This window comes from Petaurus breviceps, unplaced genomic scaffold (assembly GCF_028583685.1).
Source record: "Petaurus breviceps papuanus isolate PSGF00001 unplaced genomic scaffold, PetGlider_PUasm1.0 91041, whole genome shotgun sequence".
NCBI classification, from domain to species: Eukaryota; Metazoa; Chordata; class Mammalia; order Diprotodontia; family Petauridae; genus Petaurus; species Petaurus breviceps.
In genome coordinates, this window is record NW_027187400.1 from 8,313,782 (window position 1) to 8,331,186 (window position 17,405).

General features: G+C 43.0%; 2 protein-coding genes across 12 annotated transcripts in view; both read right to left on the reverse strand.

Moving 5' to 3' along the window:
• The window catches only part of SRRM1 (serine and arginine repetitive matrix 1), a 39,420-nt gene extending 32,632 nt beyond the window's left edge, over positions 1-6,788 (reverse strand). For 7 of the 11 annotated variants that reach the window (XM_069079447.1, XM_069079446.1, XM_069079449.1 and 4 more), the window contains exons 1-4: positions 6,124-6,788; positions 3,364-3,453; positions 2,452-2,574; positions 148-318 (exon numbers count right to left, since the gene is read on the reverse strand). In XM_069079447.1, the coding sequence (XP_068935548.1) occupies positions 148-318; positions 2,452-2,574; positions 3,364-3,453; positions 6,124-6,144 (405 nt within the window). In that variant the 5' untranslated portion in view covers positions 6,145-6,788. Of the gene's footprint in view, positions 1-147; positions 319-2,025; positions 2,155-2,451; positions 2,575-3,363; positions 3,454-6,123 lie in introns of those variants that run through there. The other 4 variants (XM_069079452.1, XM_069079451.1, XM_069079450.1 and 1 more) reach the window with 2 other exon arrangements.
• CLIC4 (chloride intracellular channel 4) overlaps positions 1-17,405 on the reverse strand; it is a 325,774-nt gene that overhangs the window by 180,879 nt on the left and 127,490 nt on the right. The gene's annotated exons all lie outside the window — the stretch shown is intronic.

Consider the following 17,405-nt stretch of genomic DNA (forward strand, 5'->3'; position numbering starts at 1 on the left):
GTATGACTATCATGTGAGGGTCAGACAAATTTAAGCAGGTTGGGAATTACTGACCGAAACTGAATGTTCAAACATAGGTCAGACACAAAGAGTCTACTAATCTCGACAGGATCAGCCAGCAATGCTATGAAAATCAAGAGTGGTCACCTGTCTTTGTTTTATTTCCTCCTTCTTCAGTTCCAAGAAAGCAGAAGGTATCCCGGCAATGTTCTCCTGTGCACTCAACAACAGGGGCCACAGCTCTCCCATAAATTCTCTAGCATTTTTTCCATTCAAGAACCCAGTCAGGTTAATCTGCATCATTTTGGAATCTGGATTCTGGAAAGAGATAGGACAGGAAGAAAAACAGGTTATTTGGGGAAAAAAAACCTTAAAACTCACTTAGTTTAAAAACAAGTCTACCATAGGGGCTAAGATACATATACACTCAAAACTATTTTTAAAAAATTTTCCCCTACTGATTTTCCAGCATTATAAACTCTAGCACACATTACCAATTTCTCTCTTGCTCTCTTTACCAAAAACTTCAGAGCAGCCTGTTAATCCTTTGTGGATTTTTTTGGACTGTGTAGCTGTTCTTGGGCCTTGAATTTATTAATACAACCACCATCAACAACCAACTGCTACAAATTCTTTCATAATTCCTAGAGAAAATATTTCCTTGGTTCCCTCTGCTTGGAATATTTGTTTTAATGTAATCTGGAAAATGTGCAGAAACAGTACACTTTTCTAACTGATATGTGGCTTTCTGCAAAGTACCTTATGTTCTCTTATGAAAGTTAACAAATATTTATGCATGCATTTTCTTACTGTCTCTCCAAGACTAGACTGAAAGTCTGACTTCTACTACACAAGAAAAATCTATTGTAACAATGTCTTGATCACATTCTGTACTGTCCACAAAGGGCTAAGAGGTCAAGAGGGCTCTTAAATGCTCAATGTCTTGGTCAAGCAACAAGGTCCATATAACAAGCACAGCTCAATAGCACAAAGCAAGTACAGATCCCAGGTGTCTTCAGTTTCTTCTTGGAACCTTGGGGGGGGTTTGGAATCGCCAAGTCCCCTGTAGAGAAAGATGTTCCCTTGGCTTGCTTCCGACTCCCTACTGCAACTCAACCACCTTGAGTTTAATGTTATATCATTTATCTAAATTGCAAAAGACGAACAAGCAATAATGAGTACACAACCACAAAAAAAGAAAAGATTGTTTTTTTTTAAAGTTCTAAACGTTAATCTCATGCTCAGTATAAAGGGAATTACCCCCAGGTATTTTAGGCTTTAATGCACTAGTATAAAAATCAGCAAAGCATTTTCGTCAAATAAAATCTATTTCTAATCAACTACTTAAAAAGAAAAATACAATGCACTCCCAAGTTCTTGGATTTTTCCCTACGTAAAGTGTATAAACTTCTAAAAGGAAGTACTTTTACAAATAAATATTTATAACAACACATAACTTCTGAATTATTTTAAAAACAAATACCTCATCAGTTGAATGCCAACTGTTCTGTCAAAGCACAAGGGTGAACTCTTAGGAAAAAGAATTATTTTTAAAGTACATTCACATGAGAATATGTTTGCCAATAGAACATATGGTATATCTTACTGTCCCTTGGGTTGCAGTGGCATTAGTGGCAAACTATCTTAACTAGTAAAAAAAAAAAAAAAGTCACCACCTCAGATTAGCTTGGATGTACATGGAGGAACAATTGCACTGTTGGGGGCCTAACTGCTGCCAATTTATTTCAGTCTGAAGCTAAACTTAACAGTAACATCAATGAAAACATAAACGTGGATTTAATCTATCAAGGCCTAGCTGACATGCAGCTATACATAACAGCCATTATTATGGCTCTTGATTTTTCTCAATTAAAAACAGCATCCAATCAATGCAGAATTGCCCCTCATGCTTCACATCAAACTCTGTCTACATTAGAATAACCTCAAAGAGCAGTGTAAAGCTTTACCCAATTGCTCTTTCCTCTGTGCTTTGTTTTTGTTGTTCGGCCACTTTACACAACTCACCTCCAGCACACACTGCATCATCAAGGGAGTTGGGTCAGAGCGACATTGGGACACTCACTCTGCTGTGACCTAATAAGGTGATGGTGCTATACTTCAGACGCAAGGAATAACTTCCATTTTGGTTCAGGCCTTTTAAATCATAAATCACATCATCATTAGAAAATTGCTGTCAAAGTAACTTAACATGTAACAGCAAAATTACAAACAGTAAGTTTGATTTTTTTCACCTGTGTATTTTTCAAAACTATGCACCTTCACTAAACTTCCAGCCTTAACAGCTGTTTACAAAGTGAATTTCTTTTCACAACAAACATTGTAACAAAGCCCTAATTGTATCATTTGTATTCCATAGAGAAATTCACAGTTTCCATAGATTTCACAAATTTATACACATTCAGAAACAACAACCACTTCTATTATCATTACCTTCACTTCCAGCTGGTTGAATATGAATTCAATTACTACATCATCCTCAAATCCAAGAATTTCTGTTACTCGTTTTGTAATCCAAGGCTTAATCACCTCCAAATTTACTTTGCCCATGTCTACCTGTTGGGGAAAGCCAACAAATATTAAGGTGACCATTCACAAAGACCCTTTATACACAAGGATGGCAGTCTGGTTTGGCATGATCTTTTGCCCTTTTTTTTTTGGGGGGGGGGGGGCCAATATGATGCTGTGTTTGTGAGAACTGAGGTGACAGCATTATGAAATGTGCACTACTTTGATCTGAATCCTGACTGTGCTATTTACAGGCAGTGTTTGTGTGTGAGCCTTAAGTAAATTACTTTATCTTTTTCATCCTCAATTTTCTTATCTACAAAGTGAGGATTAGACTAGATCAAGGATTCTTAATTTGGAGTCTATGAAAAGATTCTAAGTGGAAGAAAGAGTGTCTGTAAACTGGGGGGAAAGGGGGAGAGAAAGAATCTATTATTTTCACTAAACTAACTAATATTTAGCATTTCCTTCAATGAATTAAAAACACAATTCTGAGAAGAGGTCCACAGGCTTTACTAGACTGCCAAAGGTGTCCATGACACAAATGGTTAAAAACTTCCAGGACCAGATAACATCTAAGGTTCTTCCCATCCTGAATTCTATGTTCCTATGTGTTGGCAACAAAATGTAATAGCTTATGGGCTGGTTTTCCTCACCTCTAACATGATGAGACAAACTGTACACATAATAGAGGTCTCATGTTCAATTTTAAGATATAATGTAAACGTGAGCTATTGCTATAGTTTGCATTGAGGACAGTTAGGGAATGTTCCATGTATATTCTTTTTATATTGCTTTCCCCAAACTACTGCTCAAGGCATTAATCAACATGCCTACCTTTTTTTCTAGACATTCTGCAAACTTCAACTGCTTCAGTAGCTTCTTCTGTTTATTGCTGAAACGATTGTCCTGTTCTGCACTTGTTCCCTGTGAGGAAAGAACACATCTTAACTAGAATATAAAAATGACATTCCCACCCCTAACAATTAATGCGTGACTTTGCCTTTTTACTCAAAGGGTCAGTGCATAAATAGAACCACAAACTACCTACAGGTGCACAATGTGCCCCCTGCATGGTTTCACCCTCTTCTGAAAACCCCATTACCATGCTTGCCAAATGATTATGGGACGGCATTGGCAAACCATAAAACACACAGAACATTCCAATGTTAGTACAAAGAGTAATTTAACCCCCCCCAAACTAAAAACTATTCTTTTTATTACTTTTAGTCTTTCACTCACTAAGGAAAAGATTATTTTTTAAAACCCAAGTAACTAGGATCAGATTCTACAATCCCAAACACTGGATAGAAAATCGCTTAGAAAAATGAAACAAATGTATACTTCAGTTGAGGCAGATGTCACAAAAACCGCCTTTTCAGGAGTGCATTTACTAGTTCTATTACAGCTTGCATCATTCAAATTTAGTCCACTTTGATTATGGACACTAACAGGTTATAATGAGAAGTTCACAGATCAGACACCTGACCTTTATGGAACAGACTTAGAGCTATATGGATTTCATTTCCTACATAAATTTAACTGTTTATTAGCAGCAAACCTATTTCCTTAAAGTAAAACAAAACAAAATCCAATTTAGACCAGCAACAGTCCTGACATACAACTCTACATAGTGAGTCAAAAATCTCCACTATATAAAAAAGAAAAAATACACAATTACTTTAGGAAAAAAATATTCAGATATCTGTTAAGTTAAATACTGTGATACACATAATATTTGCCAAAAGGTACACTATTGGCCAAATGTTTCAAATGCCTTAAATTATTTCATAGTTTAGGGTTTACACGCAGAGCTAGGTTTTGCACTTGGGGGAATAGTATAAATAATATTCCTACTCCACCTCTTTCATGTTTTCACCAATACCTGAAACAAACAGCACTTTTAACTTTAGCATCAAACATTTTGCCTTTTTTCTACTGGACTATCCTTTATAAATCAAAACTGAAGGTTCATTTGTTTTTCTGCTTACTCTCAAACCATTAGTTTGGTGACTGACTACTGAATACTTTCTGTAGTTTGTTGTCATAAGAAAGAACACAAAAGTCACTGATTTCTCAATCACTACAATTTATTCACCAACTTTAAAACATAAAGGTGCCCCAATGAAGTGGCAGATTATCCAAATCCAGTATCTTGGATTAATGTTTAATGCAATTTACTGTGTAAGTCATTTACAGCAAGTCTAAAAGAAAAAGTCCACTTAAACATTCTGCAAAGCATTAGAAAAAGCCCTCTAGAGACTTAGGTGTGTTCTAAAGTCCTCATTGTTTAAGCTGAGACAAGATGGTAGCTCAACCTCCCCTTCTCAACCAGGCAGTTGCTTTAAAGGAGCACTTAAAATTGTTCTGAGGGTCCTAAGATCTGGGTGAGTACAGTGGGGAGAGAAGGGGGAAAAGCACTTCTATGCCCTTTTTTATAAGTATTATTTCACTTGATCCTCACAACCACCTCTGGGGTGGGTGCTCTTATCATCCCCATTTCTCATTTGAAGAAACTGAGGCAAACAGGGGAAGTGCCCTGCCCAGGTCACAGAGCTGGAGAGCGTCTGGGGACAGATTTGACCTCTGGCCTTGCTGACTTTGGGCCCGGCGCTCCGTACCACCAGCAGCCTGGACAGAGGCTAAAGCACTTTTAGTCCAAAGCCTTGGGTTCAAGCCCAGGCACCGCCACCTGCTGTGACCTTGGTCCAATTCCAGCCTCGTCCCCCTCGCCTGTGAATTAGCGATAAGACTGTGCACGGGGCCTCTCCGGACCCTGCAGATCACGAGCTGGGAGACCAGCCGGGAGCGTCCAAAACTTCTTTTCCCGACTAGACAAGTCAGACGCCCAGTGCCCCGTCCTTGTCTCTCTCGGGCGACCCCCACTAAGACCAATTTGCTCCCAAGCCCTCTTTGCCGCCTCCAAAGTTTGCCCGCCGCCCGGGTCCTTCCCCTCGCTTCCTTCGCTCGGCGCGAGCGGGGGCCCAGGCAGCGTGCCGCTCGCTGCACCCGGAGTCCCGCCGGCGGAGCGGCCCCAGACCCCTGGGTCCCTCCGCCCAAGAGGAAGGCCCAGGATTCGCTGCCCCGGCAGGCGCGGAAGGCGGAAGCTGCCGCCAGCGGACCCCCCCCTCGGCACCTCCTCCCAGCATGGCCCGCGCCGGTCGAGCGGCCCAGGTCCCAGGGTCCTCGAGGGCTAGGGATCCCCTCGCCCTGGCCGGAAACTCGGAGCCTCTCCTTCACTGGGGGCACTGGCCGAAAGGCCCCCGACCCCCATGCACGCTGGCGCCCCAGTGCCCGCGGCCCGCCCGGCAAGGGAGGCAGGGCCAGAGCGCGCGCCCCCGCCGCCATCTTCCCCCCCGCCGCCCGGGCCGCGCCGGGGCCGAGCCGGGGAAGGCGAGCGGGGCAGTGCGCAGGGGCGGCCCGGGCCCCTAGCGCGGCTGGCGGAACGCCGCAGGCCCGCCTCCGCTCCGTTCGGCTCCCGCCGCCTTGCCTCATCTGTCCCCTAGACCCCGGCCTGGGGCCATCCCGGTCACGCTCCTCCAGCCCTTCCCGCCCGGCTCGGTACGGCCCGGCCCAGTCCCCGGTTCCCCGACTTACGCGGAAGAATCCCGCGTCCATCTTGCTGCCTCGCACGGCGATCGCTCCCTATCCCACAGTGCACCGCGCCGCCACTGTCGACGCCGACGCCGACGGAAGGCGGGACTGGGGAGAGGAAACCCGAACTCCGGGGCGCGCGCGCTGAAGGACCGTCCCGCCTCTCCGCTTCCGGGCCTGCTCGGTTGGCACGCTCCCTTTCCGTCGGCGTTTCCGGGTCAGCTCCGCGACGCGCGAGGGAGCCAGTACAGGAGAAGAGGCTCGTGACCAATGGGAAGAGCGGACTTCGGGAGCTCCGCCCCTTTCCTCTTTCTCCTTCGCTTCGACTGGAATGACGAAATTTTTTTTTTTCCTGTTAGTAGCACGTGACGGTACTTGCTAGCGACTTCGCTCTTAGCTGAGGGGCCCGTCTGCCGACCCGTAGGCGAAGGCTGGGACCATTTTGGACGTATAATGTGGAGAGAGATTGGACGGGACGGCTTTCGTCTGGGGAGCGTCAGTAGTTAGGAAGCAGGCAGTTGAGGGAACGGCTCGTAACTGAGTCCCTCTGCTGCCAACCTCTGCCTTTCCACGTAAATAAATGAATATGTGAAAGAAGCAGCACGCCTCGTATTTTCTCGAGTCTTCCGGGCCACGAGGCTGGGGGCGTATCTGGCAGAGTCGCGTTGCTCCTATCCCCACCCCCTTAGCCTCTCTACGGAAGCCGGGCAAGGTCCGTTTTCCCACCCGCGGCCGCGCCTCCACCGGCGCAGACTCATTCACTCTTGACCCAACTTGATAGTATTCTGCATGCCCTGACTCTTTACTTGCTGAGCTACATACTGAGGTCCTCCCGGATAGACTGGAAGCTATTCGAGAGCAAGAACTCTTTTAGTTTGTCTTTCTCTAGCGCTCAGCACAGTGTATGGCACACTGGAGGCGCTTAATAACTGTTTTTTGTATTGGACAAAAATAATTGAATCTGAAGCCCTGCAAGGGGAAAAAAACAACCCAAAACTTTTTGTAAAGCATGTCTGCGGAAGGAGAAGTTGCCTAGCAGGATGTCTGGCACGTATAGTAGGTCCGTAATAAACCTCGTGAGTTGGCTGCAATCAAAGGATGGTCTTACAAAACTCCCACCAACTTCACCTGGGACAGAGAACACTTAGGGCTTTAATTTGGGGAAGGGCATTAATAACCTGGAGAACTGAGATAGAAGGACTGCAAGCCTGCCCACCCTGGGGGATATCCCAGGAGTGCACAGCCCTGTGGGTTTTCCCAACCAAGAAGCCCATGAAAGGGTCTTTATACTTTTAGGAGGGGAGGGGGGAAAGGTGGCATGGGGTAACTCAAGGGGCCATGAGACCCACTGGCCCTGGGCAATCCAGCCAAGGAAAACCACTTATACCAGCTTCGTGGCAGGAATCCCAAGAGAAGGGGGCGAGGTCTTTAGAAGATGAGATCCAGTTTAAGGCAGCTTATTTTACTAGGTAGAATCTCTGGGTGGGGGATTTAGGGTGTGGTTCAGCGACTCAGTGTCAAGAGTAAATACCTGAAGAATAGGAAGGTAAAGACATTACTGAAATTCTGACACTACTAGAATCATTAAGAGAGTGGCAAGTAACATTGGGTGGTAACTTGTCATTATCTTAATTTTGTGTCAGCTCAATTGAGCAATAAGTGTTTAGTTAGTCCCTAAAGATACAAAGGAGGACAATCATCATAGGATCATGGTCTTGGTGGGATGGGAGAATTGAATCCTCACATGCCCACCTGAAATTTATTTATTCAAATACACCCAGCAGTCAAATGGATCTGTGATCTTGATGACAAGGATATTCCTTTCCAGGATGCAGGCTGCAACTCATCAATGCCTGTGCACGGTACCATTCTTGCCCATGTCCTTCCATAAGGAGTCCACCACATGTACTGGTTTTCTCCTGACATGAGAATTCCAGTAGAACACAGGGGCTATCCATTCAGTTATCTCTACTAAAAACCACTTGATCAGTCAAACAGGCATTTTATTAAGTACTTACAGCCTATTTTCTTTCTGTTACCTTCACCCTTTCCCCTGTCTTCTGCTCATACTCAGCCATACCACATCTCTCCATTGCTCTCATGATACTGATTATCCCTCACTCCTCATTTCATATCACCTAGATCTTAAACTGTGGGTCTCTACCCCACATGGAGTCCTGATCTAGGTCCTAGATGACTTCTGCCACTATTTTCTCCATCTCTGTCTCAGGTGAAGAGTTTTTTTTTTTAATTTATTTATTTACTTTTAGTTTACAACATTCAGCTCCATGATCCCTTGAGTTTCAAATTTTCTCCCCCTGCCTCTTCTCCTCTCTCCTCCACCATGACGGCATGTATTTAAATAGAGGTTCTACAAATAGATGTGAAGAGGTTTTGTAAAAAACTGGGACAATTAACTCTTGTCTCAGGTAGTTTTCATTTATGATTTCTTGAAATATAGCTGTGAAAAAACAGACTTTGATAAAGCCCATTGGGATTCAAATGCAGTTACCTGACTATGCCTCCAAACCCAAATCACTTTGGCTCTGATGGGTCAACAACAGGTCCCAGCCCAAGCCTCATTTGCTCATTTTTTTTTTTTCGTTTTAATGGCTCAGAGTCTGGAAGCCTCACATTCGTAAATAGCAATTAAAAAAAAAATCTGGCCAGAAACTCTGAGGGTCTTCCTCCTCCCTGATTAATTCTTTTGTGAAGGCAAAATAAGGCCATCTCTTTTACCTCAATTCTTACCTAGTCTTTAACTATTGAATGGATGTTGCCTCAGACAAACTGAAGCCTGGGCAAGATCTCAGCTTCAAAGGGCCAAGGTCTCCCCCTGCATCCTAGGCCATTGCTAGGCATCCTAACCTATGTTTTGCCACTGGTCTCCAATGACACTGGAGGAGAGCTTGAGGCTGATGACTTTGCACATCTCTGCATCACTTAAATCCAATTCACTTGAAAGTCAAGATATCACCCTCCTGATGTCATTGGACCTCTTTGAGAATGATGGATAAAATGACAACAACATGAAGAGGTAGCCCTTTTCCTTACCAAGGCAATCCTTCTGCACTCACAAGCAATCCTATTCCTCCAATAGATTGCCTCTTTTGTCATCCCCAGTCTATCACTTATTTTCAATCTTTTTCTGTCTGCTGGCTCCTTCCCTACTGCCTCAAACTTGCCCATGTCTCTCTCATCCTCAAAAATAATCTTCATACATACATACATACATCTGTCCCCACTAACTATTCTCTCATATTTTTCCCGCCTTTCGTGGTTAACCTCCTTGAGAAGGCCATCTACAACAGGTGTCAGCCTCTCCCCTCCCCTCACTCTCTTCTTAACTCTCCAAAGTTTGGCTTCTGGCCTCATCATTCAACCAAAACTACTCTCTCTAGGGTTACTAATGATCTATTAGTTGCCAAATCTAATGGCCTTTTCTCAGTCCTCATTCTTCTTGACCTCTCTGCAGCCTTTGATAATGTTGGTCACCATTTTCTCCTGATACCCACTTCTCCCTAGGTTTTTTGGACACCACTCTCTCCTCTCCTGATTCTCCTCCTGCCTATCTGACTCTTCACTCTTCTTTGCTGGATCTTTATGCACGGAGCCATCCTGATCTATATCTTGCCACTGGACCCAGAAGGCTCTGGAGGAGAAAGTGAGGCTGGTAACTTTATACAGCCCTGCCTCACTTAAATCCAGTTCACTTGCAAGTCATGAAATCACCTTCCTGATGTCATGGTCCTCTTCGAGAACGAAGGGCAAACAACAATCCAGGTCATGCTTCTCTGTACTGTTTCACTTCTCCATCTCATCAGCTCCCATAGATTCAGTTATGATCTCTGTACTAATGATTCTCACTTAGTGAGAATATTCAGCCTAATTTATTCAGCCTTATTCAGCCCTAACTTCTCTGCTGATTTCCAGTCTTGCATCTCCAACTGCCTATTGGACATCTCAAACTGAACATCCTATAGAAATTTTAAATTCAAAATATCCAAAACTGAATTAATTACCCTTCCCCCAAGCCCTCCTCCTTTGTAAAACTTTCTTATTACTACCTTCCCAGGCTCACAATCCAGGTGTCATCCTGGGTTCCTCACTCTCTCATCTCCCAAATCCAATCCATTGTGAAGGCCTGTCGATTTTATGTTAATAACATCTCTTTGTGTGTCCCCTTATCTCCTTTGACACTTCCACTAGCCCAGTGGAGGCCCTCCCAATGCATCACTCTTACAATCACCTACTAAAATGCTCTCCATTCTTATCTCCAACTTCTAGCTTCCCTGGCTCCCTGTTTATCTTGTGCATATAGACTAACTCATTCATTAATTCTTTAGCTACTATATCGTTCCATCACTCAGAGCCATACAACAATGGAAGAATACTGGTATTAAAAAAGATGGACCTTTATTCCTAGAAGCTTGTGGTCATTTGAGGAGCTTTGCAATTTCTTGAAACCAATCCAGCCTACTTAGTTCCTGTTTAATTCTGGGTCCAACTCACTTTCTAGTTGTGTTATCAATCTGACATTTTAATAATTGGGAAGGTTCATGTCCTACACATCATAATACAAACACTAGACAACTGTATCCACTTGGTTTTTCCTGTGTAGATGGTGAGTTGAAACACTTTTTAAGTGACCATGACTCTCTTCCAGGAGGCTCCTCAATGTTCTGGAGCTTGGTGCAACCAGCTCTAAAGAATCCCAGATAGGAACATCTGGTGGCCTTCATTTATGAGGAGTCCCTCTTCCCTTTGGACTCTGTGTTAAACCCCGCTAGGTGAATGACAAGCAAACCCCTTTGGGGAGGTATCTTTGCCTCTCTATCTTATTCCTTGGTCATGGAACAAGGATAACCACTGTTGCATCTTTTAAAGAATATTGAATAATTTTAATGTTTGAAAAGGAGATTTCTTGTTGGAAGAAAGGATTTAAGACAATGCTTTGCTCTACTGAGTCAAATGATGTTATTTTATAAAATATTTATATTTTGTAATGACAGCAAGCACAGTCGGACCTTGTTAATGCTATGTCTTTCAGTCAGATGGAATGTGGATTGTTATGGGGGAAAACCTGCCTGTTCTCGAACAGACCCCTCATTGAGAATATTCTCCACACACTTGAGGATGAGTCTCATAAAAATTTTACGCAGATGTGAAAGTAAGCATAGAGGTTGATAGTTGATTGTCTCTCACTAATCTTTTCTTTCTTTGTAATAATAAAATCTATATTTCCCTACACCTTTAGTATCTTTTCCTCCTTCTGATAAGAAGGGGGAAAAAGCATTTTTAAATTACCTACTATGAGTCAGACACTGTACTCATATTATCTCCTTTGATGCCCCAAACAACTCTAGAAGGCAGAAGCTATCATTATCTACATTTTACAGTTGAGGAAACTGAGGCAGAAGATGTTAAGTGGCCCTCGGCCAAAGTCACCCAAGTAGTAAATGTCTGAGGCCAGATTTAAACTTAAGTTTTCCTGACTCCGGGCCCCGTGTCCTATCCACTATTCCACTCAGCTGCCTCATTATGGATTTCTTCTACATGTAGTTGGTCTAATCCTCATGCCTTTTGCATTTTTGTTTTCATTTATACCATTTCTTTTTCCTCTATGACAGGGTGGGGAGCCTGCAGTCTCTAGGCCACATGTGTCCCTCTAGGTGCTTGGGTGAAGCCTTTTGATGGAGTCCAAGTTTTACAGAACAAATCCTTTTATTAAGGAAATTTGTTCTGTGAAGTTTGGATTCAGTCAAAGGGCTGCACTTGAGGACCTAGAGGGCCACATGTAGCCCCGAGGCTGCAGGTTCTTCCCCCACTGCTCTATGAGGACACCGGAGACTGTGATGTTAGGTGTGGTGGTTCTACCTGACCTTGGGGGTGAAAAAAGTTTGTTATAAAAAAAATTTTGCCCCTTCCCCTGAATTATAGATTTAAAGCTGGAAGGGATTCTGAGGGCCACCTAGTCCAACCCCTTCATTTTATGGATGAGTAAGATAATCTTGGACTGATATAACTGAAATAACCATCTAGGACTGATGTCAGGAAGACCCGAGTTCAAATCTGGCCTTAAATACTTTCTTGTTTTGTCACCCTGGGCAAGTCACTTAACCCCGATTCCTCCAACAAACAAATGAAAAAAAGAAGCTAAGACCCAGAGTAATTAAATGACTTGTGGGTCAGAGAGGTGATGTCAGAGGCAGGATTTGTTAGCAAGTCTTCCACTGTACCACAGGGCCCCGGAATCTTTCGTTTGTGTGTCACCGTCCTTCCATTTTCCTCCTTCAGTGCTTTTGGAATGATGGCTTCATCGGGTCTCCAGCCAAGTTTTCTTTAAAATGGTTTCACCTGCTGTTGCTTCTCTTCGTTTTATGAGGCGAGACTGCTCATAATCTTCTCTTGTCCGTCTCGGTGAGATTTTAAAAAGAACTTTATGGTCCCATTCAGTCCTGCTCTTGGCTGACCTTTCTCTCTTCTTGGAAAGTCAGTCAAGTGTATACTGACTACAGTGCTCTGTAGGGTATTTTATTCTCCTTTTTATGTCAGTTGATTTACATCTATTAAATATATTTATGCAGGGGCAGCCAGGTGGCTCAGCGAGTAAGAGCACCAGCTCCAGTGTTGGGACGACCTGGAGATCGAATCCCGGGCTCAGACACAGCACCACACCCAGAAATAACTGGCTGTGTAACCTTGAGCAAGTTACTTAACCCTGATTGCTTAAAAAAAAAATATATATATATATATATATATATATATATATATATATATATAATTTATGCAATCATAGTAGTCTGTGTCCATAATCTTTCTTCCATCCATATCCCATTTTTCTATCAATAATTTTTTTGAATATCAATTATCAAGCATGAAGTGCCTGATACATACCAGTCACTGTGAATACTTCAGAACTGACACATCCATTGTATACCATATCTTTTTTCTCATTTTTATTCTTTCTTCTAGCTTTGCACTGGTGCTCTAACAAGTTGGTTTAACAAAGCGATTGAGCAGTGATTCCTACAGCAGCAATGTTCCACTTCCCCTATAAAAACAGGATCAGTTTTGTTTTTGAGTGAGGTTATTCAACGCTCATTATGCAAGGTGCCTACCAATTCCTTTCTCTAAGAAAGTAGTCATGATAAATAGGTATGAAGCTTCTAGGTAATCTACAAATCTTTGGCCTCTTTCATTCTTTATTTCTGATATGTGTTCTAATATATTTCTCACCAGCCTCAATGATTTCTACCTTTATATTTCAGCCACTGAGAATCAGAGTATAGACTGCTTTAATGTGGAGGTCTTAGGGAGTCCTTCGTTTATCTAATTTTCCATCCTCTGCATTAGATATTGGTATATATGCTGCAGTTATTTCCATGGCAGACTTTTAGCGGATACATTTATTTATCAAAGGTATTGAAATATGAGTTGATTCAGTCCCATGGAGTTTCTTGTTGGCCCTTACTGGTACAATAAAACCAATTCCTTTATTTGCCTCTCTGGGGAAAATCTGTGAGCCATCATTCTATCAAGCTGTACTGGTATTCATTTATTAAGTGAGAATGTCACAACTGATGCAGTTCTGTTCCTCTGGTAGTCTGTCCACTCATTAGTCATTGGGTAAGATCTTTAGAGTACCAAAAGCTATAGTTAGTAGTTAAAGTTTATAAATGGTCTAAAAATTATTAAGTGCTTACCAGGTAGAAGGAGCCAAGTGCTAGACATACAAAAAGGGACAAAACCAAGGTTCCGGCCCTTGGGGAGCTCATATTCTAATTGTGAAGACAAAATGACTGAATATGAACAAAACGTCCACAGTGTCCGTAGAAGGTTGTCTTGGTCAAGGGGAAGCCGTAGCAGCTGGGTGGGCACGGAAAGTTTTCATATAAAAGGTGAGATCTGTACCATCACTTCAAATGCTGAGTTATCCACACATGAGATCTGGCATTTACTCTGGGAAAGTATCCAATATTTGTTTCTAATTTTTCCATAAATGTAGGTACAGGGTACCCCACATTTTAGTGCTTTAGACAAGCATTGAATCAAGTGTTGTGGGAGTTTCCCAGCCTAGACTCAAAGAGAGCCCAGGGAGAATCTCACCTACCACGAGTTCTGTAACACTAACATTCTGGTGTATGCCTTAAAATTTAGGGCCTAAAGCTTCCACAGGGTCATCCTTCAGAGCCAATTCCAGACTTATTCCAGTGCCCAGTGTTTAGACCTCCCACCAAAAGCAAAGATATTATGAAGCTGTTATACAGGACCTGAACTGTCAGAATAACTCCCTGTAATAGCAGAAGATGGGAGTAGAATAGCTAGGCTTCAATCTCTCTCCCACACACCCCCATGCCCATGATGTAACTCTACCCCTCCAGCTCAGGGGGCCAGGTGAGCAATCCCTTTCTCTCTTCCAAGAACCTCATTGCTTAAGAAACCTCCTTCTCTCCAGGTTTGATCTCCAAATTCTTGAACTTGAGGTTATTCAGAAATTAACCCCTAAGGCTGGCACTGCTCAAGAAATCTCCCTTTTCTTCTAGAAAGATGCATTCTCAAGTCAGGTGCCAAGAAAATCAGTGTTTTCCACCCCTATCCCCAGGAACATTGTTCTTGAATTTCTCTCCTGGGCTACTTGGACAAGTACATGTGTCCTCCTGTCATGTATTTCTAAAAGTTCTTCCAGCTACTGCCATTTCTTGAACTGAGAATGTCTACTTTCAGGAGACAGAAGTGAGAAAACTCCGGGCAAACATGTCTTACTGTCTTGGCTTCTGCCCAAGGCAGCTACTATCACTTCCTTGGGATGAGGGAAAGTTAGAAGATTGTGTATTAACTTCCCTACCACCACTACCACCACCCCAGAACATAGATCCAATCTACTAGTCTGTCTTTTGAATAGGAAAAAGCTGAAAAAGGATTAATTGATAACAAAAGGATGAGAACAGTGTCTCTTTTAGGCTACCAAAACCCCTCCAACAAAAGTCCATCATTCCAAACATCTGGGGACTTCCCCAATCTCTGAAACCCAATCAAAAGTAGTTTCTTGTCCTCCCAACAAACTATCAATGGGCAAGCCCATTCTTCCTATGATCAGGTCCCCCATCAGATGCCTCAAAGGCTCAACATTCTGTGAACTTAACAGGGAATGCCACTCATTAACACTTATTCCATCTTCACCCCATGTCCCCATACAGTATAATCAACTCAAAGAACTGAGGATATTTATCTTAGGAGAAAACCCAGGGGAGACATGGCCATTACCTGCTAATGTATATGAAACATTTTACAAGCCTTAAAGCTATCTAAAATGTCAGCTCTTTGCCAACAGGAGGGGCAACATGAAGAAGAAGACTTGGACTTTTTTTCTGCTTAGCTTTAGAGTACAGAACTAGGAGCAGTGGGTAGACGTTTTTAAACAGGCAGATTTAAGCTTTATATAAATGTATGGATGTAGTTAAAACTACTCCATTTAATTCTGATGTCTTTACTAGGTAAGGACAAGACCGTATCTAACTCATTTTCTTTTCTTTTTTTTCTTTTTTGTTTTTTGGAGGGAGGAGGGCAAGGCAGTTGGGGTTAAGTGACTTGCCCAAGGTCACATGGCTAGTAAGTGTTAAGTGTCTGAGGCAGGATTTGAACTTAGGGCCTCCTGACTCCAGGGCCAGTTCTCTATTCACTGTGCCACCTAGTCGCCCCTATCTAGCTCATTTAAAACAAAAAACACTTGATCTATTCATAGCTATCATCTCATTTCTCTATTCCTGTAGTGGCTAAACTCCTCAAGAGGGTTATTTACAATAGGTGTGTCTACTTCCTTTCCTCTCACTCCCTTCTTAATTTTTTACAGTCTGGCTTCAGACCTCATCTTTTAAACAAAACTGCTCTCTCCAAAGTTACTGATGATTTCTTAATCGCCAAATGGGATGTCATTGTTTCAGTCCTATCCTTTTTGACATTTCAATAATTTTTAACACTATTGATTACTTCCTTCTCCTTGATGATGTCTTCTCTCTAGGTTTTCATGACACTATTGTCTCCTGATTTTCTATCTTCATCCGGGTCATAACCACTAAACGTGGGTGTTCTATAGGACTCTCTCCTAGACCCTTCTTTTTTCCCTCTATATTACCTCATTTGGTGAGATCAGCTTCCATGATTCAATGATCATCTCTATGCTAATGATTCTCATGCAGATATATTTATCTAGCCCTGTAATGAGAATGTAAATTTTAAAGATCTTCCCTGCCCCTAGGCTAAAGTGCACCTGGAGCCTGGGGTGGGAGGCTTGTTTTTCAGTAGATACTTTTTGATTGGCCAGTGGGTCCAAAAGGTTGTTACATTCTCTGAGCCAGGAGAAAGTTATATAAGTCCTGATGTGAGGCTTTGTTTTGGGAGCTCACTTTGAGAAGTGTTCTGTGATTTGATCTGAATTCTGGGAAGCCATTGTTGAGAGTCCCCCGGCTTTGAAAAACCCAGATGTGGAAACCCAGATGTTGACTGGGTATGGATGTAATGGTTGGACAGTTTGAAATCTGTCTACTAGATCTGTTTCTGTCTTGATAATTCTGTCTGTGTACTTTGAAGTTCGGGGTGCTGACCTTTTCCCCTGAACAAGGTAAATGATATATGTCTGACTGATTAAAGTAAGCTTGTTAACCCATTTTGAGTTGCTTTCCTTTAACAAAGCAGATCCAAGAACCTGTGGTGGCAGCAAACCCTGAAGACACTTGGGGTGCTTGCTGCTACAAAATGGTGTCATGAACAGGATCTGCAGAGTAAAAGGAAAGTATGGGGACTGGAATAATTGTTTGTTTCCCAGTTGTGGTACCGGTAGCTGTGATTCTGTGGAGCCATGGAGCAGGAGAGAAGAATGGCCTGCATGCTGACTTCACTGAGCTGAGAGCAGGAATGGTGAGCTGCCTGCATTGGGACCTGGGCAGAAGCCAGGAGTGGCTGCTGCCTTCGGGAGGAGAAGAAACCCAGGAGTTAGGAATTCAGCCACAGGAAAAGATAAGAACTGAGCAGCAAAGCAGGGGCACTGAGTGTGTTTCCTGGCTGCATCCCACAGTTTGGGACCCTGGGGGAGGATGGACTTGTGACTATGGTGGGTGGGATGAAGTGCCTTGGATCCCCAGGGACCCCACCTTATTGGTTTTATTGCCCAGCCCCATCTCTGTACTTGGAAGCAGGGGCTGGAGCTGTGTGAGGGGAAGGACCCTGCCCCCCCAGAAATTTATTTGAACTCTTGTTTTGAATTGAAGTGATAATGCTATGTACTT